Source organism: Suncus etruscus, chromosome 1 (genome assembly GCF_024139225.1).
Source record: "Suncus etruscus isolate mSunEtr1 chromosome 1, mSunEtr1.pri.cur, whole genome shotgun sequence".
Taxonomy (NCBI): domain Eukaryota; kingdom Metazoa; phylum Chordata; class Mammalia; order Eulipotyphla; family Soricidae; genus Suncus; species Suncus etruscus.
In genome coordinates, this window is record NC_064848.1 from 59,819,845 (window position 1) to 59,837,650 (window position 17,806).

General features: G+C 53.1%; 1 protein-coding gene across 1 annotated transcript; it reads right to left on the reverse strand.

The window, feature by feature from the left end:
* Positions 1-2,692: 2,692 nt before the first annotated feature.
* Positions 2,693-17,271, reverse strand: NOL6 (nucleolar protein 6). The gene is made up of 26 exons (XM_049774260.1): positions 17,071-17,271; positions 15,968-16,174; positions 15,756-15,872; positions 12,004-12,183; positions 10,375-10,543; positions 9,960-10,091; positions 9,671-9,834; positions 9,453-9,573; positions 9,154-9,212; positions 8,974-9,075; positions 8,684-8,799; positions 8,353-8,530; positions 8,095-8,217; positions 7,780-7,928; positions 7,603-7,678; positions 7,254-7,394; positions 7,037-7,154; positions 6,788-6,942; positions 6,529-6,692; positions 6,093-6,245; positions 5,437-5,534; positions 4,651-4,775; positions 4,476-4,565; positions 4,078-4,272; positions 3,821-3,922; positions 2,693-3,719 (listed from the first exon to the last, which is right to left on the reverse strand). The coding sequence occupies exons 1-26, from the start codon at positions 17,122-17,124 to the stop codon at positions 3,570-3,572; spliced, it is 3,438 nt and encodes a 1,145-aa protein (XP_049630217.1). The 5' UTR covers positions 17,125-17,271; the 3' UTR covers positions 2,693-3,569.
* Positions 17,272-17,806: the final 535 nt, after the last annotated feature.

The following is a 17,806-nucleotide window of genomic DNA, read 5'->3' on the forward strand; positions in this document are numbered from 1 at the left end:
TATTAATTTTGCTACTGATTTTGGCCTTGGACCTTATCTAGCAGTGCTTGTAAACTTCTAGATCAGCGTTTGGGGAACTATGCGGCCCTGGGGAACAAACCCAGGGCTCCTTTGTAGGCAAAGGCTTACTAGGCCCAGGTTAAAGGCAGAGCCTGGTAAGAGATAATTCCTCATGGAAGACAACAAAGGGAGGCAGCAGGATCAGGGTTTTTCGATTCTGCAGTGTGGACTGGCTTCACACTGTTTTTGTTATTTTGGTTTTTGGGTCACACCCAGCAGTGCTCAGGGACTACTCCTGGTTCTACACTCAGAAATCACTCCTGGCAGGCTTGGGGAACCACATGGGATGCCGGGATTTCAACCACCGTCCTCCTGCATGCGAGGCAAACACCTTACCTCCATGCTGTCTCTTGGGCCCCACACTTTTTTTTTGTTTTTTGGGCCACACCCGGTGACAATCAGGGGTTACTCCTGGCAACGCGCTCAGAAGTCGCTCCAGGCATATGGGACCCCGGGGAATTGAACCGCTGTCCATCCTAGGCTAGCGCTGGCAAGGCAGACCAGATTCCTTACCTCTAGCGCCACCACGCCGGCCCCCATATTTTTTTTTTAACTTTATTTATTGATTGGTTTTTGGGCCACACCGAATGGTGCTCAGAGGCCTGCCCCTGGCAGGCTGGGGGACCACGTGGGTGCTGGAAATTGAATTGGGTCCCTCCGGTCAGCCGCATGCAAGGCAAATGCCCTATTGCTGTGCTCTCTCTCCAGCTCGGCCTCACACCTCTTTAAGTCATCTGTTTATTCTCACAGGGAAGGTCCTGAACAGTCCCCACACAGCCCACAGTCTTCGAACTGGGCATGTCAAAGAACAGGGAGTGATGAGGGCTTTGACTGCTGTGGGAGGCCACCCTCAGTCTCCACTGTTGCTACCATGTGGGGTAAGGGAATAGTCTCATGCACACATGGTCATACTTTTTTTTGGGTCACACCGGCAGAGCTCAGGGGTTACTCCTGGCTCTACACTCTATCACTCCTGGCAGGCTCGGGGATGCTGGGATTCGAACCACTGTCCTTCTGCATGCAAGGCAATTGCCTTACCTCCAATCTATCACTCCAGCCCTTGGTCATGCTTTTATTGCACTGCAATGTGCGCATTCTTGTCCTGAAGCTTCCCAGGAATCTCACGCGTTCCTGGCATGCTCTTAGCCACAGTGCTTCTTTATCTGTTGTGGTGCTTCCTGGGGGTTGTACCCATCAGTCATGGTGCTCACACAAACTTTGCTGCAGTGGGCTGAGAACCCCAAACAGAACTTTCAGAACCAAGCAGCTTACTTATGGGCAAATACCAGGACTACCAGAGCAGTACAAGGATGGAACTTATGGCCTCATGTTTGCAAGAAAGTTTATTTGTATTTGGTTAGTTGGTTTGATTTTCAGGGAACATCAGATGGTGCTCAGAGCTCATTGTTTTGGTTTTTAGGCCACACCCGGTGACGCTCAGGGATTACTCCTGGCTATGCACTCAGAAATTGCTCCTGGCTCGGGGGACCATAGGGGACCATAAGGGACGCCAGGGATCGACCTGCAGTCCATCCTAAGTCAGCCTTGTGCAAGGCAAACACCCTACTGCTCTGCTTGCACCACCACTCCGGCCCCTCAGGGCTCACTCCTGGCAGGTCTTAGGGAACCATTTAGGTCAACCGCATGCCCTACTCACTGTACTATCTCTGGCCCCTAAGAAGTGCTTTTTGAGTGGCTGAAATATCCTCAAGGTCCTGAAACAAGGTGGTCTGAAGTTCACCCCTGGGCTGGGGAGATAGTTCAGGAGTTAAGGCACTTGCTGTGGTTGGCCTCAATTTTATCCTTAGCACTGCATATCATAGCCTCTGGAGCACCAGGCAGGAATAAGCCCTAAGAATTACCATGTGCAGTCAACCTCCTTCCCCTCCAAAATATAGACAAACATATTGAGACAGAAGGATCAGAGGTAGTGCCTGCACAGGTGTTTCAGCACCTTGACGGTGTAACCCAAGAGACAAGCATCAAAGTTCCTCCACAAATAGGCCTGGGTTCTGCCTAACCTGTTTCCTCCTTTTGAAAATGAGGTTAATTAAAAGTGTTTACCTCAGACACTGGGATGACTGTTGATCAAATGTCTGTATGTAAAATACGTAAGTGATGGTGTTTGGGTCTTTTGCTCTTGGGGCCCCACCCAAGGGAACTTGGGGATCATACAATGCTGGGCATGGAACTTGGGACCTCCCAGGGCAAAGCCATGTGCTTGGTCCTTTGTGCCATCTTGTTGGCCCAAGGCACATAAATATGTAAGCAACAGTGCCCAGCCTCTCTTAGATTCACTAAACAGCAGCTTTGGGCTACTGCCCCAGCTGTCTTTCATCTCATACCCCACTCTTTCAAGAAAGAGAATAAACCCCTTATACAGGGTCATACCTGATTGTGCTGGGGGTACTCTATATTCCTCGGGATTGACTCGATTACCCAGTGCCTGCTGAGCCCCCACACCTCCATCTGTCTGTACTATCTGCCCTTCTGCATATACCAGCCAACCTAAGCCAATGCAAATTTTCAGGTGCCATGAAAGTGCCAGAAAATCTCCATTCCACTTCTTGCCTCCAAAGAACTGACATTGAGAAAACACAATTGAGACCCTGGGAAAAAGACAGACCAGCAATTAGGAAACTAAGTGATTTCATTTGGATTCAGTTTCAGGTACCCATGGTTGTGTGCGACTGCAGAGGAAAGGAGGTGAAAAGACAGCAAGTGCTCAGTGTTCTTCTGAAGAGGGAAAAAGCACCTGAGGCAGGGGGCGAGGAAAGGGTTTAAGAGGAGGGAACTTTAGAGCTGAGTCTGGAAAAACCACCAGGATTAGGGGAGACTCTACAGGGAGAGGCTGCCGGAAGGGGGTGTGGACTAGGCTGGGACAAGGCCTCGTCCTCCCCCTCCCCTTTCCCCAAGGTACTAGAAACTCCTTCCCTTCTGCACCCCCGTGGAATGCACTGGGGGTGGCTGCCAGAGTTGGCTGCCCAGAAATGAGGGTGCTCTCAAACACATAGGAGCTGAGGCAGCTTAAGGGGTCTCCCACCTCTCTCCCCTCAGCCCCCAGGTCTTTTCCTATTCCCTGTAGTTTCCCACATGCTATCCAGAGCCCCAGCAGCAGTCACACAGGAGAGTATGTTGTTCTTCTCCATGGGGGCCCTTGGCCCCACTCTTCTGAGAAAGCACCCACTGGTCATTGGTACCATATGCACGGTTGACGCAGAGTTTCACAAAGGGGGTATGGAGCCCTCCAGAACTGACCACAGCCAAGGAGAACACAGCCAGGCCTGGGGCTAACAAAAGTAACAGTGCTCAGCCTCCCTGGACTTCCTTCAGACTGGCTCTGACATGGTCCTAGGATGCAGTCAGGGTCCTGACCATGGGTCAGGGCTTTGGCCCTCCAGTGAGGATTCCTGCACCAGTGGGGAAGCAGCCACCCCCAAGGCCAGCTGGCTTCAGGGAAGCTCAAGTCCTGTGACCTGTCCTTAGCTTGTTCCTGGGGCTAAGGTAGGTCACACTGTCCACCGCTCACTCCGGGCCTCCACAGCCTGCACCAGCCCTTCGCCCAGGACAGCAAAGTCCTCCAAGATGGCCTCCACATTGGGCACCAGCACCAGGTCCTCACCACGACACTCCACCATGCGCCCCTTGGTGCTGGAGGCCTGTGGACACAAGCGACGTATGGACATAATATTTCTATGAGTGGACACTCCCAGCCCCCCTGGAACTCTGCATCCCCCACACCCAGGCCCTTGGTAAGTACCTTGAAGGGCTGGGACTGGAAGCCAGTGGGTTTCCAGAGGACACCAATCACTGTCCCGCCGTGCTGATCATAGAAGAATAGAGCCAGGTCCCCAAAGGCTTCCTAGGGGAGGCAACATTGGGACAAAGTGACAGGAGGTGAGGCAGGGAGGTGGCTTTGTGCAAGCATTGTACACATTCGACCCAGCTTCGCAAAGGGTGAATCAGTTACCCTTACAATTACAGTAGACACTGGGACAGGCAGCCCCCAGGACCTACCCTGAGCTGTGCCAGGTAGAGCTGCGGAGGGTCATAGCCCAGCACAGGCATTAAAGAAGGAGAACCCGGCTTGCTGAGCTGCCCGCGGCAGAAGGAGGCAGCTGGAGAGTCCACAGCCTGGCGGTGCCGTGGAATGTGTCTGGCGGACAGGCGGATGAGCACATCGTACATGTCCAGGGGGGGCCGGAACACTGTCTAACAGCGGGATAGAGTGTGGAGTGGGTAGGAGGACCTGCCCCACTGGGCTCCCTCCTGTCTCCCCATCTTGGGCCCCAAAGGGCCACATGTGGGGGACACCAAGTTCCCCTGGGTGTCTGAGTAATAAGAGCAGATGGCCTTTCTCTGAGCCCCCCAGGCCAGGTTCTAGATCCTAGAGCTTCATGGACTTAGGAGCTCACCCTGATGTCCCCGGGCCCGTGGGGGTCCATCAGCTGCTTCTCCAGTATAGACAAAGACTCAGCTGCCAGGACCACCAGCTGCTGCAGGATCTGGGGGTGCAGATGAGAGGTCAGACCCAAACCTGAATTTCTCTTTTGCATGGGGAATGGAAGTGGGGGGAGGGATGACATAAACCTGGGCAGAGGGACTGTCCTGTGTCCACACAGAGCCTCTGCGGTCCTGAGGGGTGATGATGACCATGACCGGGAGCTGGGTACGAGCTGCCAGGAAGCTACTGCGGATCTCCACCTGCTCCTCCGCTGGGAAGAAAGGGGTTCTGGGTCAGCCCAGCCCCATGCCCGGCTTCCTATTCCCAGGAATTTTCCAGTGTCCTTCCCCCATGAATGGAAGAGGTAGTGAAAGGGACACCTTCCTAGCCTCAGCTGGGTGCGGTGTTCGACTCTCAGCCTCAGCCCGGACACAGAATTTTCCACTGCCTGGCACCCCAGCCAGGTTTCCGGGCCTACACAAGCCAAGACCTGCCCTTGGCCCCCTCCCCTCACACACACCTGGGGAATTAGGAAGGTGACACCTTCCTCCTAGTCAGGCCTGGGAGGTCCTCATGTTACGGCCAGACAGCACGGCTCCCAGAACCTGAGTGTTATCCAGGGCCCACCATGTGTCTGTGTTGTGTACCCCCCCATCCCCATCCTCACCTGGGGTCTGAGGCCCCATGCTACTCATTTCTCCTTCACAGTTCCTGAATAGGATGTCCCCCTACCATTCCACTCATTCTGTGTCTTCTCACTATGCAGCCTTTCTAGGGCCTTGGCATTCCAAAAAGGCTGAGGTGAGCCCCTTTTATTACCACCCCCCCACTCCCATCAAAGCTGCCTGGCCCAGCTGGGTCCACCCCACCAGCAGCCCACTGGCCCCCGTGCAGTGGCCTGACCTCAGTCTCAGTTGCCAGCTGCCACTTACCTGTGAGGTCGCCATTGAGGTTGACGATGAGCGGGTTGTTCTTCCAGTCAAAGGTGGAGACCAGGGAAAGAAAGCGTAGAAAGCCCACCTGTGGGGAGCTGAGGGGAAGGAGAGGGGGTGCCTAGAATGCAGCCACACATATACCCCAACCCCAGAACATGCAGGCTAGGCTGGGGTAAAGCGCTGTCTAGAACTGCTTCTCAGTCATGTCCAGCACCCCCACTCAATGAGGCCAAAGTACAGAATGAGAGAAAAAGTGACCCCAAAGAAATATCCTCACTTAATTAAGATGGAGAGATCAGAGAGTTGAGTCAATGGGCAGAACCCGCGACATATACACAAGGTCTGGGCTCTATCACCAGGGCCACATGGTCCCCGAAGCATGGCCCCACAAGCTTCCCATCTTTCTTCCATAAAAATCAACCCCTGGGGGCCGGGCGGTGGCGCTAGAGGTAAGGTGCCTCCCTTGCCTGCGCTAGCCTTGGACGGACCTTGGACGGACCGTGGTTCGATCCCCTGGCGTCCCATATGGTTCCCCAAGCCAGGAGCGACTTCTGAGCGCATAGCCAGGAGTAACCCCTGAGCGTCACCGGGTGTGGCCCAAAAATCAAAAAAAAAAAAAAAATCAACCTCTGGGGGTGGGAGGGATTTATCACCTGGGAGGGATGAAGGGTTCAGGGTGCAGAAAGAGGGCAGCAGCCACCAGGTCCAGACTCTCATCAGTGAACCCGTCCCCCAGAAGCTGGGCACGCACCCAGCGCTTGGCCAGCCTTGCCACCCCTGAGAAGGCGGGGTGCTGTTGCTGGAGCCTGTGGAGGCAGAACAGGGAGCAGCCATGAGATTCAGAGGCTGAAGGACCAGGAAGGGAGCTTCAACCCCAACGCTAGCCTCTGTCATGTAGTCTCAGTCTAGGCCAGAGCAGGATGGGGGGGGGGGGGAGAGAGGAAGGGGCCTTTTGGGTCAAACAGACAGCCCAGAGGCAACGAAATGACAGGGCCAGGATCCAAAACTCGGACAGAACAACTCCCACTCCTACACTTTCACAACACCAGCCCCCTCTAGGGGCAGGATGGGCAAGCACAGGGGCCGCACCCATGCAGGGCGCTGGTGAGCAGGGGCAGGTGCCGTGTTTTCTTCTCCAGGCGCAGGGAGGCTGGTGTGTCCCGCAGAGAGATCATGCCCTCGGGGCTCCGTGTCTCCCGTAGGATCTGGGGCTCCTTCTGATAGGCCACACAGACGCGAAACACAAATCCATCCTGCAGAGATCATGGTGAGGGGAATGTCAACCGGGGTAACCCATTCCCAGGGTGGTGGGGGGGGGGAGGTATCAGCTCACCCCAGACCCACTGACCTTGAGGACATCCGTGTACTCCGATGCAGGCCGGCACTGCAGCCCATGATGCTGCTTCAGCAGTTCTGACAGGCGCAGCTGGAAGGCAGCACGGACCCGACGGATGGCCTCAGCATCCTGGGGCCATTGGCCGCTGCCCTCCAGATGACAGACCACTGGAAAGATGAGGGGCACAGCTGCTGTAAACCATCACTTGGAGTGGGGAGGTCCCTGCTCAGGCCCCCTCATTCCCTCTAGAGAGCCCCTCACCAGTCATGGGCTCCACATAAGCTGGGCAGGGCTTGTCGGGCCGGGGTAAGAGGGCAGCGTGCTCATGCTGGTGCTCGTAGAAGGAGGAGGCTGGGCACATGGGTGCTGGAGGAAAGACCTGGGGGAACAGGGCATGAGGAAGGGGTTAGAGATGAAGAGGGAGAGAGGAGCTGGCGGGGGTCACTGAAGAAGGCGCTCCCTGCCCCGCACCCCTCACCTCCGTGTAGCGTAGTACTGGGTGTGTACCCTGCACAGCAGACACTGTCAGGGGCAGCTCTTTCAGCCCCCACAGCAGGTGACTTAGATCATCATAGCAGCGTACAACAGCGGCTAGGGCCTCCTCCCCAGTGCTGGAGGTCTGGGAGGGAGAGAGGAAACAGAGGAGACCAGAGCTGGAACCCATCTAGCTCCAGGACGAACCCAGCTGCAATGGAGCTAGTGCTCCCCCTGCTGGACACTATGAGAAGAGTAGCCTGCTAGAGTGGATAAGGGTCCCCCCCCACTCCTGCCGGCAATTTTGTTATGCTGGTCCTGGACCTCCCCTCACCAGTAGCCTTGGCTCTTACCTCTTTAGGGCCTTGGATTAGGGTATCCAGGAAGCCCCCCACATAGTGGACACAGGTCTCTGGGATGTCAGCGTGGCTAAACGACAAAGAAGAGAGTGGGCATATAGAAAGCTGTGGACTCCCAACAAGGATCCCCAGCCCCCAGCTGCCCCATGGCAGCCACATGCTGGCACTCACAGGGCCAAGAGGTGGGTGACCACCTGAAAGGGGATTAGCCGCTTCTGGGCCATCGAGGCTGCTTCCCAGACCACAGCTTCCCGGATAGATCCGTCCTGGAAACGCCGTAGCTCCGAGCAAGACCCCCAGAACTGGCGGAAGTCAGCAGCCTGCAGAGAGGTGGCATGGGGTGGTGGGAGAGCTTGACTAAGTGGGTCTCAGTTAGGAAGTTCTCCAGTGGACCTCCTGACAGGTAGAAAGTGAGGAGAGGCAACCAAGCTGGACCTCAGCAGGCAGGCAAATCACTGTCTGGCCCCGGGCCTTCTTACTCCTCACCTCAGGCTGATCAGCTTCTGGGCCCAGTTCCAGGACGCTAGTGAGGCCTTCAGGCCGGAGGAGCAAGCCCAGGGTGAGAGTTCCAGAGTCTCGGTGCTTTGGTGGATCCTGAGCAATGTCCCACTAAACGGTGAGAAAAGACCAAGCTCGATTCCAGAACTGCCCAACCTGATTGGAGGCTGCTCACTTGCTAGAAGAATAAATGATCTTTCTTTGTATCCCTGATGAGCCTCCATCCAGCCCCCATTGCCTTCTTACCTCCAAGACAGGGGGTCGAGAGTGGGCCAGCAAGCGCAGCCGAGGACCCAGGCCTTGCTCCAGGAGGGAAGTGAGTGGCCCCACAACAGCTGACACGTAGTCCCCACCATGGTCCTGCAATTCCGGCCACAGCTTCAGTCGGTGACATGCTGCCTGCAGCCGACTCAGGGGACGGACACTGATGGGGTGTAGAAGGGGAGCAACAGAGGAAAAGAGAGAAAATCAGGTACCACCTCTGGTCCTTGTCTGAGAATATGCCGCTTGAGACCCTGTGCCTATAACCGCCAAACAGCGGTGCATGCTGCCAGCATGTGGTCACACTGAAACTTACTGCAGGACATGATCAAAAGCTCGGATCATGGGTTTTGGTGTCATCAGCAGCATCTGGAATCCGTCATCAGCTTTGCTGTCCAGCAGTGCCATGGACAACTGGGCCTCATGTTGCACCTGGGGAGGCCATGCAAGAAGAGGACTCAGCCAGGAGACTGCCACTACTGCCCCCTCATGGACCCAAGGGCTCAGACTGAGAAGCAAGCACACCCTAAGCTCATGGTAGAGGAAAGACTCAGGGATCTGCAGAAGGGAGTAGCTTGGGGAGGCCAGGAGCAGAGCAGTAAGTACCTGGTGATAAGTGGCTGCAGTGACATCAGCACAGAGGTTGAGCTGGCCTGAGGAGTCCAGGAAAACCACAGGGAAGGCCTGCTGGAAATCGGCCACGGCCGGCTTGTGGGCAGAAAGCAGGAGGGTCAGATGGTCCTTTCCTCCATGATTCCCAGCCCAACTCAATCCAGTCCTACTCACCAAAGAGGGATCAGAGCGGAGACACATACTAACGCCGTTAACTGTGAGATCCGTGGTGCCTGAGGGACCCAAAGAAGAGAGGTGTGTTTGTCACACTATTATTCTGTCCTCGGGAAATGGCCCCCGCTCACAACACCCTCCTGCCAGCCAAAGGAGAAGGCAGTTGGCCAGCCCTGGGTTTCTATGGGCTCATGCATCCAGGGGGGCAAGAAACCAAACAATGTCAAAGTGGCTGAGAGACTGAGATTCCCAGGAAGGGCAAAAGCCTGCGGGGGCCTCCCTTGGTTCAGCTGCCTCACCCAGGAACTGCAAGACGTTTCTCAGGACCTGGTAGCCACTCATGGTGGAGTGGATCTTGCGTGTAGACACAAGGAAGGCAACCAGCATGGACATGAGGAAGCCGCTGAAGCCTCCCAGGCCCTGGAAGGAAGAAGGGGCAGGGCAGCCAAGTCTCAGAGCCCTGAGGGCCACTTGAGCAGCGAGGCTCTGCTGCTGGGGCTCCTCTCAGCTCTCTCACCTTGTCCAACTCCCGCTGCCGCAGCCAGACTTTCAGGAGGGCCACCCCATCCTGAAGGCCTTGTGCAGAGTCTAGCACAGCTGATAACAGTTGCAAGTGGGCCTCCAAAGAGATGTCCTGCAGGATCCATGAGTTATAGTGAGGGGTGGGAGGCTCAGACACACCTGGAAAAGGAAACAGAAGTCACAGGGGAGTCTAACAAGCCTAACTCTATCCCTGTCCTGGTTCAGCCCACCCCTATTCCACCCCATCCAGGCCACACCTGTTCCCTGGCCCTGAACCAGCTCACCTTCCCCAGGGCTCTGCCCTCGGAACCAGGCTGAGCGCACATTGTTCTTGGAAGGCAGTAGGCGGCAGGGACGGAAAAAGTCATTTGGCGGACATGGATGAAGACGGACAGTGACCAGGTGCTCATCCTTCCCTAGGGATGAAAGGAAACAGAGCCCTTTGCAGTCATAGGGTATCCCTCCCATACCCCACTTTTGTTTCAATGCCACACCCAGTTATACTCGAAGATCGCTCTTAGTGGTGCTATAGGATCATACAGTGACCAGGATCTGCGTCTGTCTTTCCCCTTAGACTACCACTTGAGCCCCATCACACCTTTTCTATGAGGATCCCAGACCCTCCCAGTTCAGACTGAGTGCCTCCCCTACTGAATATATCCCCAAACTGCTCCCACATGGCTGTGGGAGAATCCCCACCTTGTGGCCGGAGCAACAGCGAGGGCTTCAGGTGGCAGCCACTGGGGTAGGTGAAGCGGACGCAGCCAAAGAGGGGGTCCCGGGCTAGGTGGTGACCCAAGTGGGCCAGGTAGAGGGAGCGTTTGCGAAAATAGCGCTGGTTCAGCCCATCCTTATCCTGCAGGATCTCCTGGAGGGAGTTAGGACAAGAAAGAGGACACATGAGAGAGGTGGATAGACACATGAAAGGGACAGCACTTAGGGGCGAGGGCGAAGACGAAGATGGGAGAGAGTTGCAGATTAACCACCCCAGCAGTACTCGGTGGGTCAAGGCACCTGAATCACTTCCCAATTTCTAAAGTGCCAAAGGGGGGGCATCTCCCAGCTGTCCTCTAAACAAATGCACTGCTCTGCTCCTTTGATCTAGAATTCAATTTTGGTTTTGTTTTAGGTTTTGTCTTTGGACCACACGTGGTCGTAGTCAGAACTGCTTGCTCCTAGCTGTATACTCAGGGGTCACTGCTGGCAGGGATTAGGGAATCTTATGTGATACAGTGGATCGAACCTGTGTCAGAAGCATGCAAGGCTAGTGCTTTATGTACCTCTCCAATCTCTAAAATACAAAATCTCCCAAAGAGGATGAGATAGCCCTGTTGAGGCCCTACAGTTGCTTCAAAATATGAGGGGAGTAGGATGGCAGTAGCAATCTTGAGTGCAACAAGAATACGCTTACAATTTGTTCACTTAAACATTTCTGCGGGGTGGGTGGTTTGAGGTCAGAGTGATCGTACAGCAGCTGACCTGGTTCAATTGCCAGCAACCCATATGGTCCCAAGTTCTACCAGGAGTAATCCTTGAGTACAGAACCATGAGTGAGTCCTAAGCACAGCCAAGTGTGCCCTCCCCCACCCCGAACAAAAAGATTTCTAGGGGCACTAATCAATTTTTTTCTTAAAAGGGGGCAGTAATGGGGCTGGAGAGATAGCATGGAGGTAAGGCGCTTGCCTTTCATGCAAGAGGTCATCGGTTCGAATCCCAGCGTCCCATATGGTCCCCCGTGCCTGCCAGGAGCAATTTCTGAGCATGGAGCCAGGAGTAACCCCTGAGCACTGCCGGGTGTGACCCAAAAACCACAAAAAAAAAAAAAAAAAAAAAAAAAAAAAAAAAAGGGGGCAGTAAATCATATAAGTTCAAGAAATTCTGCTCTAGGGTCAGAGAGATAGCAAGGAAGTAAGGCATTTGCCTTGCATGCAGAAGGACGGTAGTTCAAATCCCGCACCCCGTATGGTCCTTGAGTCTGCCAGGAGCGATTTCTGAGCGTAAAGCCGGGAGTAACCCCTGAGCGCTGCCGGGTATGACCCAAAAACAAAAATAAAGGGGCCGGAGAGATGGCATGAAAGTAAGGCATTTGTCTTGCATGCAGAAGGATGGCGGTTCGAATCCCAGCATCCCATATGGTCCCCAGAGCCTGCCAGGAGTGATTTCTGAGCGTAGAGCCAGGAATAACGCCTGAGCGCTGTCGGGTGTGACCCAAAAACCAAATAAATAAATAAATAAATTCTGCTCTAGCCAGAGGTGTGGGGATCAGGGTAATTATATCTGGTGAAATGCCAAGTACCTCACAACCCTCACCCCAGACCCTGGCCTCACCCTGGGCATGGTCAGTGCCACATCCACATTGATGTCAGGCCGGATGCAGGTGCCCAGGAGATAGCTGCCAACAACTGTGACCTGGGCAGGAGGCAGGAAGCGGAAAGAGCCTTTCACAGTATAAGGCACTTGGTGGATGGGAACTCGGACTCCATCTGGGAGCCAGTCCTGGTCAATCAGCTGTAGGGACAGAGAAAGAAATACACAGTCATTTCATAGTCTTCCTAACATAGCCTCTCAGCGGCTCCTCAACAGCTCAGATTCAACAAGTTAATGTGCTTGGAGCCAGGCACCTCACCTTCCTGTAAACATATCACCTATATTAAAGAAATTCCATACCAGTTGCTCAAGTCAGAAGCATTTCAATTCCCTTGGCTCATCTTATGTCAAGAATACCCAATTTTGGGGCTGGAGAGATAGCATGGAGGTAAGGTGTTTGCCTTTCATGCAGAAGGTCATTGGTTCAAATCCTGGCATCCCATATGGTCCCCCGAGCCTGCCCGGAGTGATTTCTGAGCGTGGAGCCAAGAGTAACCCCTGAGTGCTGCCGGGTGTGACCCAAAAACCAACCCCCCCCAAAAAAAAAAAGAATACCCAATTTCAGGGCTGGAGTGATACACAGCAGTAGGGCATTTGCCTTGTACACGTCCACCCCCCAGCCACCCCTGACATACCCCGGTTCGATTCCCAGCGTCCCATCTGTTTTCCCTGAGTCTTCCAGGAGCAATTTCTTTCTTTTTTTAACATTTATTTATTTATTTATTTAATTTGGCTTTTGGATCACTCCCGGCAGCACTCAGGGGTTACTCCTGGCTCTACACTCAGAAATCGTTCCTGGCAGGCTTGGGGGAACCATATGGGATGCTGGGATTCGAACCACCATCCTTCTGCATATGAGGCAAACACCTTATCTCCATGCTATCTCTCCAGCCCCAACTTTATTTATTGATTGGTTGGTTGTTGGGCCACAGCCAGCGGTGCTCAGGGGTTACTCGTGGCTTTACACTCAGAAATTGTCCCCGGCAGGCTGTGGGCCCATATGGAATGCCAGGAATCGAACCGGGTCACTCCTGGGTTGGCTGCCTACAAGACAAACGCCCTACCGCAGTGATATCTCTCTGGCCCCTGCCAGAAGCAATTTCTAAGCGCAGAGCCAGGAGTAACCCCTAAGCACCACCAGGTTGACACTCCTCCCCAGAAAAATACCCAATTTCAGGACCAGAGAAATACAGTGGGTAGGCATTGTACATGTGGCTGACCCTGGTTCAATCCCTGAGCATAACAATCCAAAAACTAAAAAGGAGACTGGTCAGTGAGAAGGGCATTTACCTTGCATGCAGTCAACCTGGATTCAATCCCGAGCATCCCACATGGTCTTCCTGAGCACCTTCAGGAATGATTCCTGAATGCAGAGCCAGGAGTAAGCCTGAGCACTGCCAAATGTGGCCCAAAAGCAAGCAAGCAAACAAACAAAAAAACACTTGAGAGACTACAGAAATGATATAGTACAAGCAATTAAGCAGGTTTCCTTGCATGTAGCTGACCAGGGTTGGATCCCCAGCACCGATATAGTTCTCAGCATTGCCAGAGTGATCCTTGGGTGCATAGCCAAGCCCTAAGTACTGCTGGGTGTGGTTCAAAATGCCAAAAAATAAAATTAAAAACCCAATTTTGAGGGTTGGAGAAATAGTATAGGGAGTAAGGTGCTTGCAAGTAGATGACCCAGGCTTGATCCCAAGTTAAATGGTCCCCAGACACAGCCAGGAATAAGCCCTGAGCACAGCAACAGCCAAGAATAAGCCCTGAGTGCAGCAGGGTATGGTCCAAAAACAAACAAAAAATGTATACAGAGGTCAGGGCATAGTACAGGAGGTAAGCACCTACATGCAGCCAATCTAGCTTCAATCCATATGGTCCCTGACAAGAGGATCCTCAAACACAGAGTACTTCGGGGACCTAAAAGATAGTGAGCTCATTAAACCTAAGTGCATGCAGGAGGGGCCGGGAAGGTGGCGCTAGAGTTAAGGTGTCTGCCTTGCAAGCGCTAGCGTAGGACGGACCGCGGTTCGATCCCCCGGTGTCCCATATGGTCCCCCCAAGCCAGGAGCGATTTCTGAGCGCATAGCCAGGAGTAACCCCTGAGCATCAAACGGGTGTGGCCCAAAAATCAAAAAAAAATAAAAAATAAAAAAAAAAAAAGTGCATGCAGGAGGCCCAGTTTTGTTTTTTTGGTTTTTGGGTCACACCCAGCAGCACTCAGGTTACTCCTGGTAGGCTCAGAGGACATATTAGATGCCAGGATTCTAGCCATGGGCCATCCTGTGTTGGCTGCATGCAAGGCAAATGCCTTACCACTATGCTATAGCTCCGGCCCCTTGTTTTGTTTTTTATTGGGGGTGGGGTGGGGGTGCTGCAGGCATCACTCCTGACAGGGCTGAGGAGCAGGGGGTAGGCCGACCATATGTAGTACTGAGGATTGACCAGGTCAGCCACATGCAGTGAGTGTCCAACCCACTGCACTCTCTCTACCCTGAGGCTCAAGTTGATTTCCAGCACATGGTCTTTCAAGCACAACCAACAGTGGGCTCAAAATTTAAAGAGCATTGGAGAGATAGCATGGAGGTAAAGCATTTGCCTTGCATGCAGAAGGACTGTGGTTTGAATCCCGGCATCCCATATGGTTCCCTGAGCCTGCAAGGAGCGATTTCTGAGCATAGAGCCAGGAGTAACCCGAGCCCTGCCGGGTGTGATATCCCCACCCCCCCCACCCCCCCACCCCACCCCACCCCCCCCCCCCCCCCCCCCGCAAAAAAAAAAAAAAAAAACCAAAATGTAAAGAGCTCTAGTTTTGGTCTAGGAGATAGCTCATAGGGTTCAAGCATATGTTTTGCACGTGGAAGCCCTGGGTTTGAGTCCAGTACCATGTCAAGCATCACCATAACAATCGCCCAGCATTAAGTTGAGATGAAAGTTCCTTTAGGTACTGCAGGGAGTGGCCCCCAAACAAATAAATAAAATAAAAATCATTCTCGGGCCCGGAGAGATAGCGCAGCGGTGGTTGGTTCGAATCCCGGTGTCCTATATGGTTCCCCGTGCCTGCCAGGAGCTATTTCTGAGCAGACAGCCAGGAGTAACCCCTAAGCACCGCCGGGTGTGGCCCAAAAAAAAAAAAAAAAATCATTCCCATCCTTGAATATCCCACAACCAATTCCTTGACTTCATCCTTCTTCCTTTTACTCTAGTACTTGCCATTGAAAAGACTGGCAATCTTCCTGTTATATTTATTATCTAGTACTCATCATTTTTCCAACACTAGAATGCAAACTCTTATTAGCTGATATAGCCTAAGTAACACAACTGCAAAACACATGAATGTTTGCTGAATAAATAATTACATCATTAACCTATTCCCAGCAGTGACACTGTACTCCCTGGCACCCCAACCCTTCTAGAGACAAGAGTCCCTGTTTCAGATATACCTTGCCCCCAATCCTCCAACCACTTAAGAAACTCTTCTGGGATTTCTAGGTTTTTATTTTTTTGTTTGTTTGTTTTGAGGCCATACCAGCGGTGCTCAGGGATTACTCCTGGTTCTGTACTCAGAAATTGCTCCTGGCAGGTTTGGGGGAATCATAGGGGATGTCGAAGATCAAACCCAGGTGTTGTTCAGGGTCAGCGGTGTGCAAGGCAAACACCATACGGCTGTGCTATCAATCCACTGGGATTTCTAGTTCTTTAGATCACCTGTTTACCTTGGTTTCTGGGGTCGAGGGCACCTTCATGACCCGCTGTTTGATCTCTTGGAGAAAAACATCAATCCTTGTTTTCTTCTTCTCTGGTAGCCTCACTTCCTTTAGCAATTCTTCCACCTACAAGCATGGAGAGGGACACACAACACTATTTCAGCCTCCAAGTCCCAGACCCACCCCTCTAACCCAAGCACCCACAAGTGACCCAGGAATACCTGTAAACGAAGCAAGCTGGAGTGGAACAGGTTCTCAGTCTCCCGAAGGTGGTTCAGTTCTTCGTTGGTAGGCTCCTTGTACAGCTCTGCACGGCTGAGTTTTACTGGCTGCAGAAGACCCTCCCCTGGACATTCAGTCACAACACGCTTCTTAGAGGTGTTTTTCAGCCTTTTGTTCTCTTTGCCTTCTGGAACTGGTTCCATCACCTGCCACCAGTGAGAAGAAGCAGAGTGCATGCTGACAGCTGTCTAACATTCATGGACAAAAGGGTCACCGTGACAGGATGTTGTTCTATAAAACTTCATTTCTGGGTCAGTAACTCAACAGGATCAAGGGCATACTACGCCTGCAGACCTTCCACCCTTCACCCCTGCGCACAAAGCTGAGAGTAATGTCTAAGCAAGCTAATTATGGTCCAAGAATTGGGGCTGTGTGTGGGGAGGGGGGACAAAACAAACAAAAAACTCTATAGTGTTTTTTAATTTGTTTTGTACAAATACTTTCCCCCACAGCTCTGGGTCCTGCTCCCCACTCAGCCCTGGACCTAACCTAGTTTCACTAGTTCACTAAAGGGGTCCAGAAGCGCCATCACGTGTCACCATGATTAAGAATTGAGCACAGGGGCCGGGCGGTGGCGCTAAAGGTAAGGTGCCTGCCTTGACTGCGCTAGCCTCGGACGGACCGCGGTTCGATCCCCCGGCGTCCCATATGGTCCCCCAAGCCAGGAGCGACTTCTGAGCGCATAGCCAGGAGTAACCCCTGAGCGTCACCGGGTGTGGCCCAAAAACCAAAAAAAAAAAAAAAAAAAGAATTGAGCACAATAGAGATGTGCCTAGGTAAGAATGACCAGGAAGAGACAAGCCACCAAAGTGTCTCAAAAGTGCAGGGCTCAAGGGGCGGAGTGACAGCACAGCGGTTGGGCATTTGCCTTGCACGCTGCCAACCTGGGACCAGACCCGGGTTCGACCCCCGGCATCCCATAAGGTCCCCTGAGCCTACCTGGAGCGATTTCTGAACGCACAGCCCGGACTAACCCCTGAGCACCGCGGGGTGTGGTCCCCAAAACAAACAAAAAAATCTTTTTCCCCGCAGGCTCACCCACCTCCATCTCTCCAGAAGCTCCACGACGCTGCTCTCCCACAGGCGCAGGGCCCATCCCTCCGGGTCCCAGTCCGGGGCTCGAACTTAGGGTTTAAAGTACAAGCGCTGGGCACCAGTTCTCCCCACGTAGGCAAGTCTGCCGAAGTCCCTTCGCACACCACTGAGACCCCCAACAAAACTCAATTAGGAAAGCAACCCGCACACTAGCTGCGGTTCCCGGCAGTAGTGCTGGAAAGCCGCGTGCATCCTAGCCCCGCCCATCTCCAAGGCCATTGGATAAATGCCAAATAACTCTCTTCCTATTGGTCGCTGTCACTTTCCGAACCCGCCCTCTTTTAAAGGCGGGACCAAAAGAAAAGGGTCCTTCTTTTTACGACTTCTTTGCGACACAAAACCGGAAGCCAGACGCTTAGCGGTCACTTCCGTTTCATCACTTCCTCTTGAGCCCAAAGGGCAAGGGTGGGGCTTAAGGTTGGATCTTAAGACAGAGCTTGTTTAGACATACGATTTTTTTTTCTTCTTCCCCACAGTATCTGTTCATTTGCCTATAGTCAGTTCTACCAAAATATATCCATTCATCAAAATTATTCCAAGGCACATTATCTGCTATGCTCTCCAGCTCCAAATATTGAATTTTTGGGGGGAGCCACCTAAGCAATGCTCAGGAGGCTTCAATGGATGATGCTCCAAGTGATTAGCCAGTCTGACCAATAGTTCAATGTCAGTGCTCAATGTCT

What these genes read in the sequence shown, in the direction of transcription:
- NOL6 (XM_049774260.1), bottom strand. Translation starts at nt 17,124, where the DNA reads ATGGGCCCTGCGCCTGTGGGAGAGCAGCGTCGTGGAGCTTCTGGAGAG. An exon ending in GGCAGCGGGAGTTGGACAAG is followed by an intron (nt 9,574 to 9,670) that starts GTGAGAGAGCTG and finishes TCTTCCTTCCAG; the next exon opens with GGCCTGGGAGGCTTCAGCGG. An exon ending in GTCACCCACCTCTTGGCCCT is followed by an intron (nt 7,679 to 7,779) that starts GTGAGTGCCAGC and finishes TTTGTCGTTTAG; the next exon opens with CCACGCTGACATCCCAGAGA.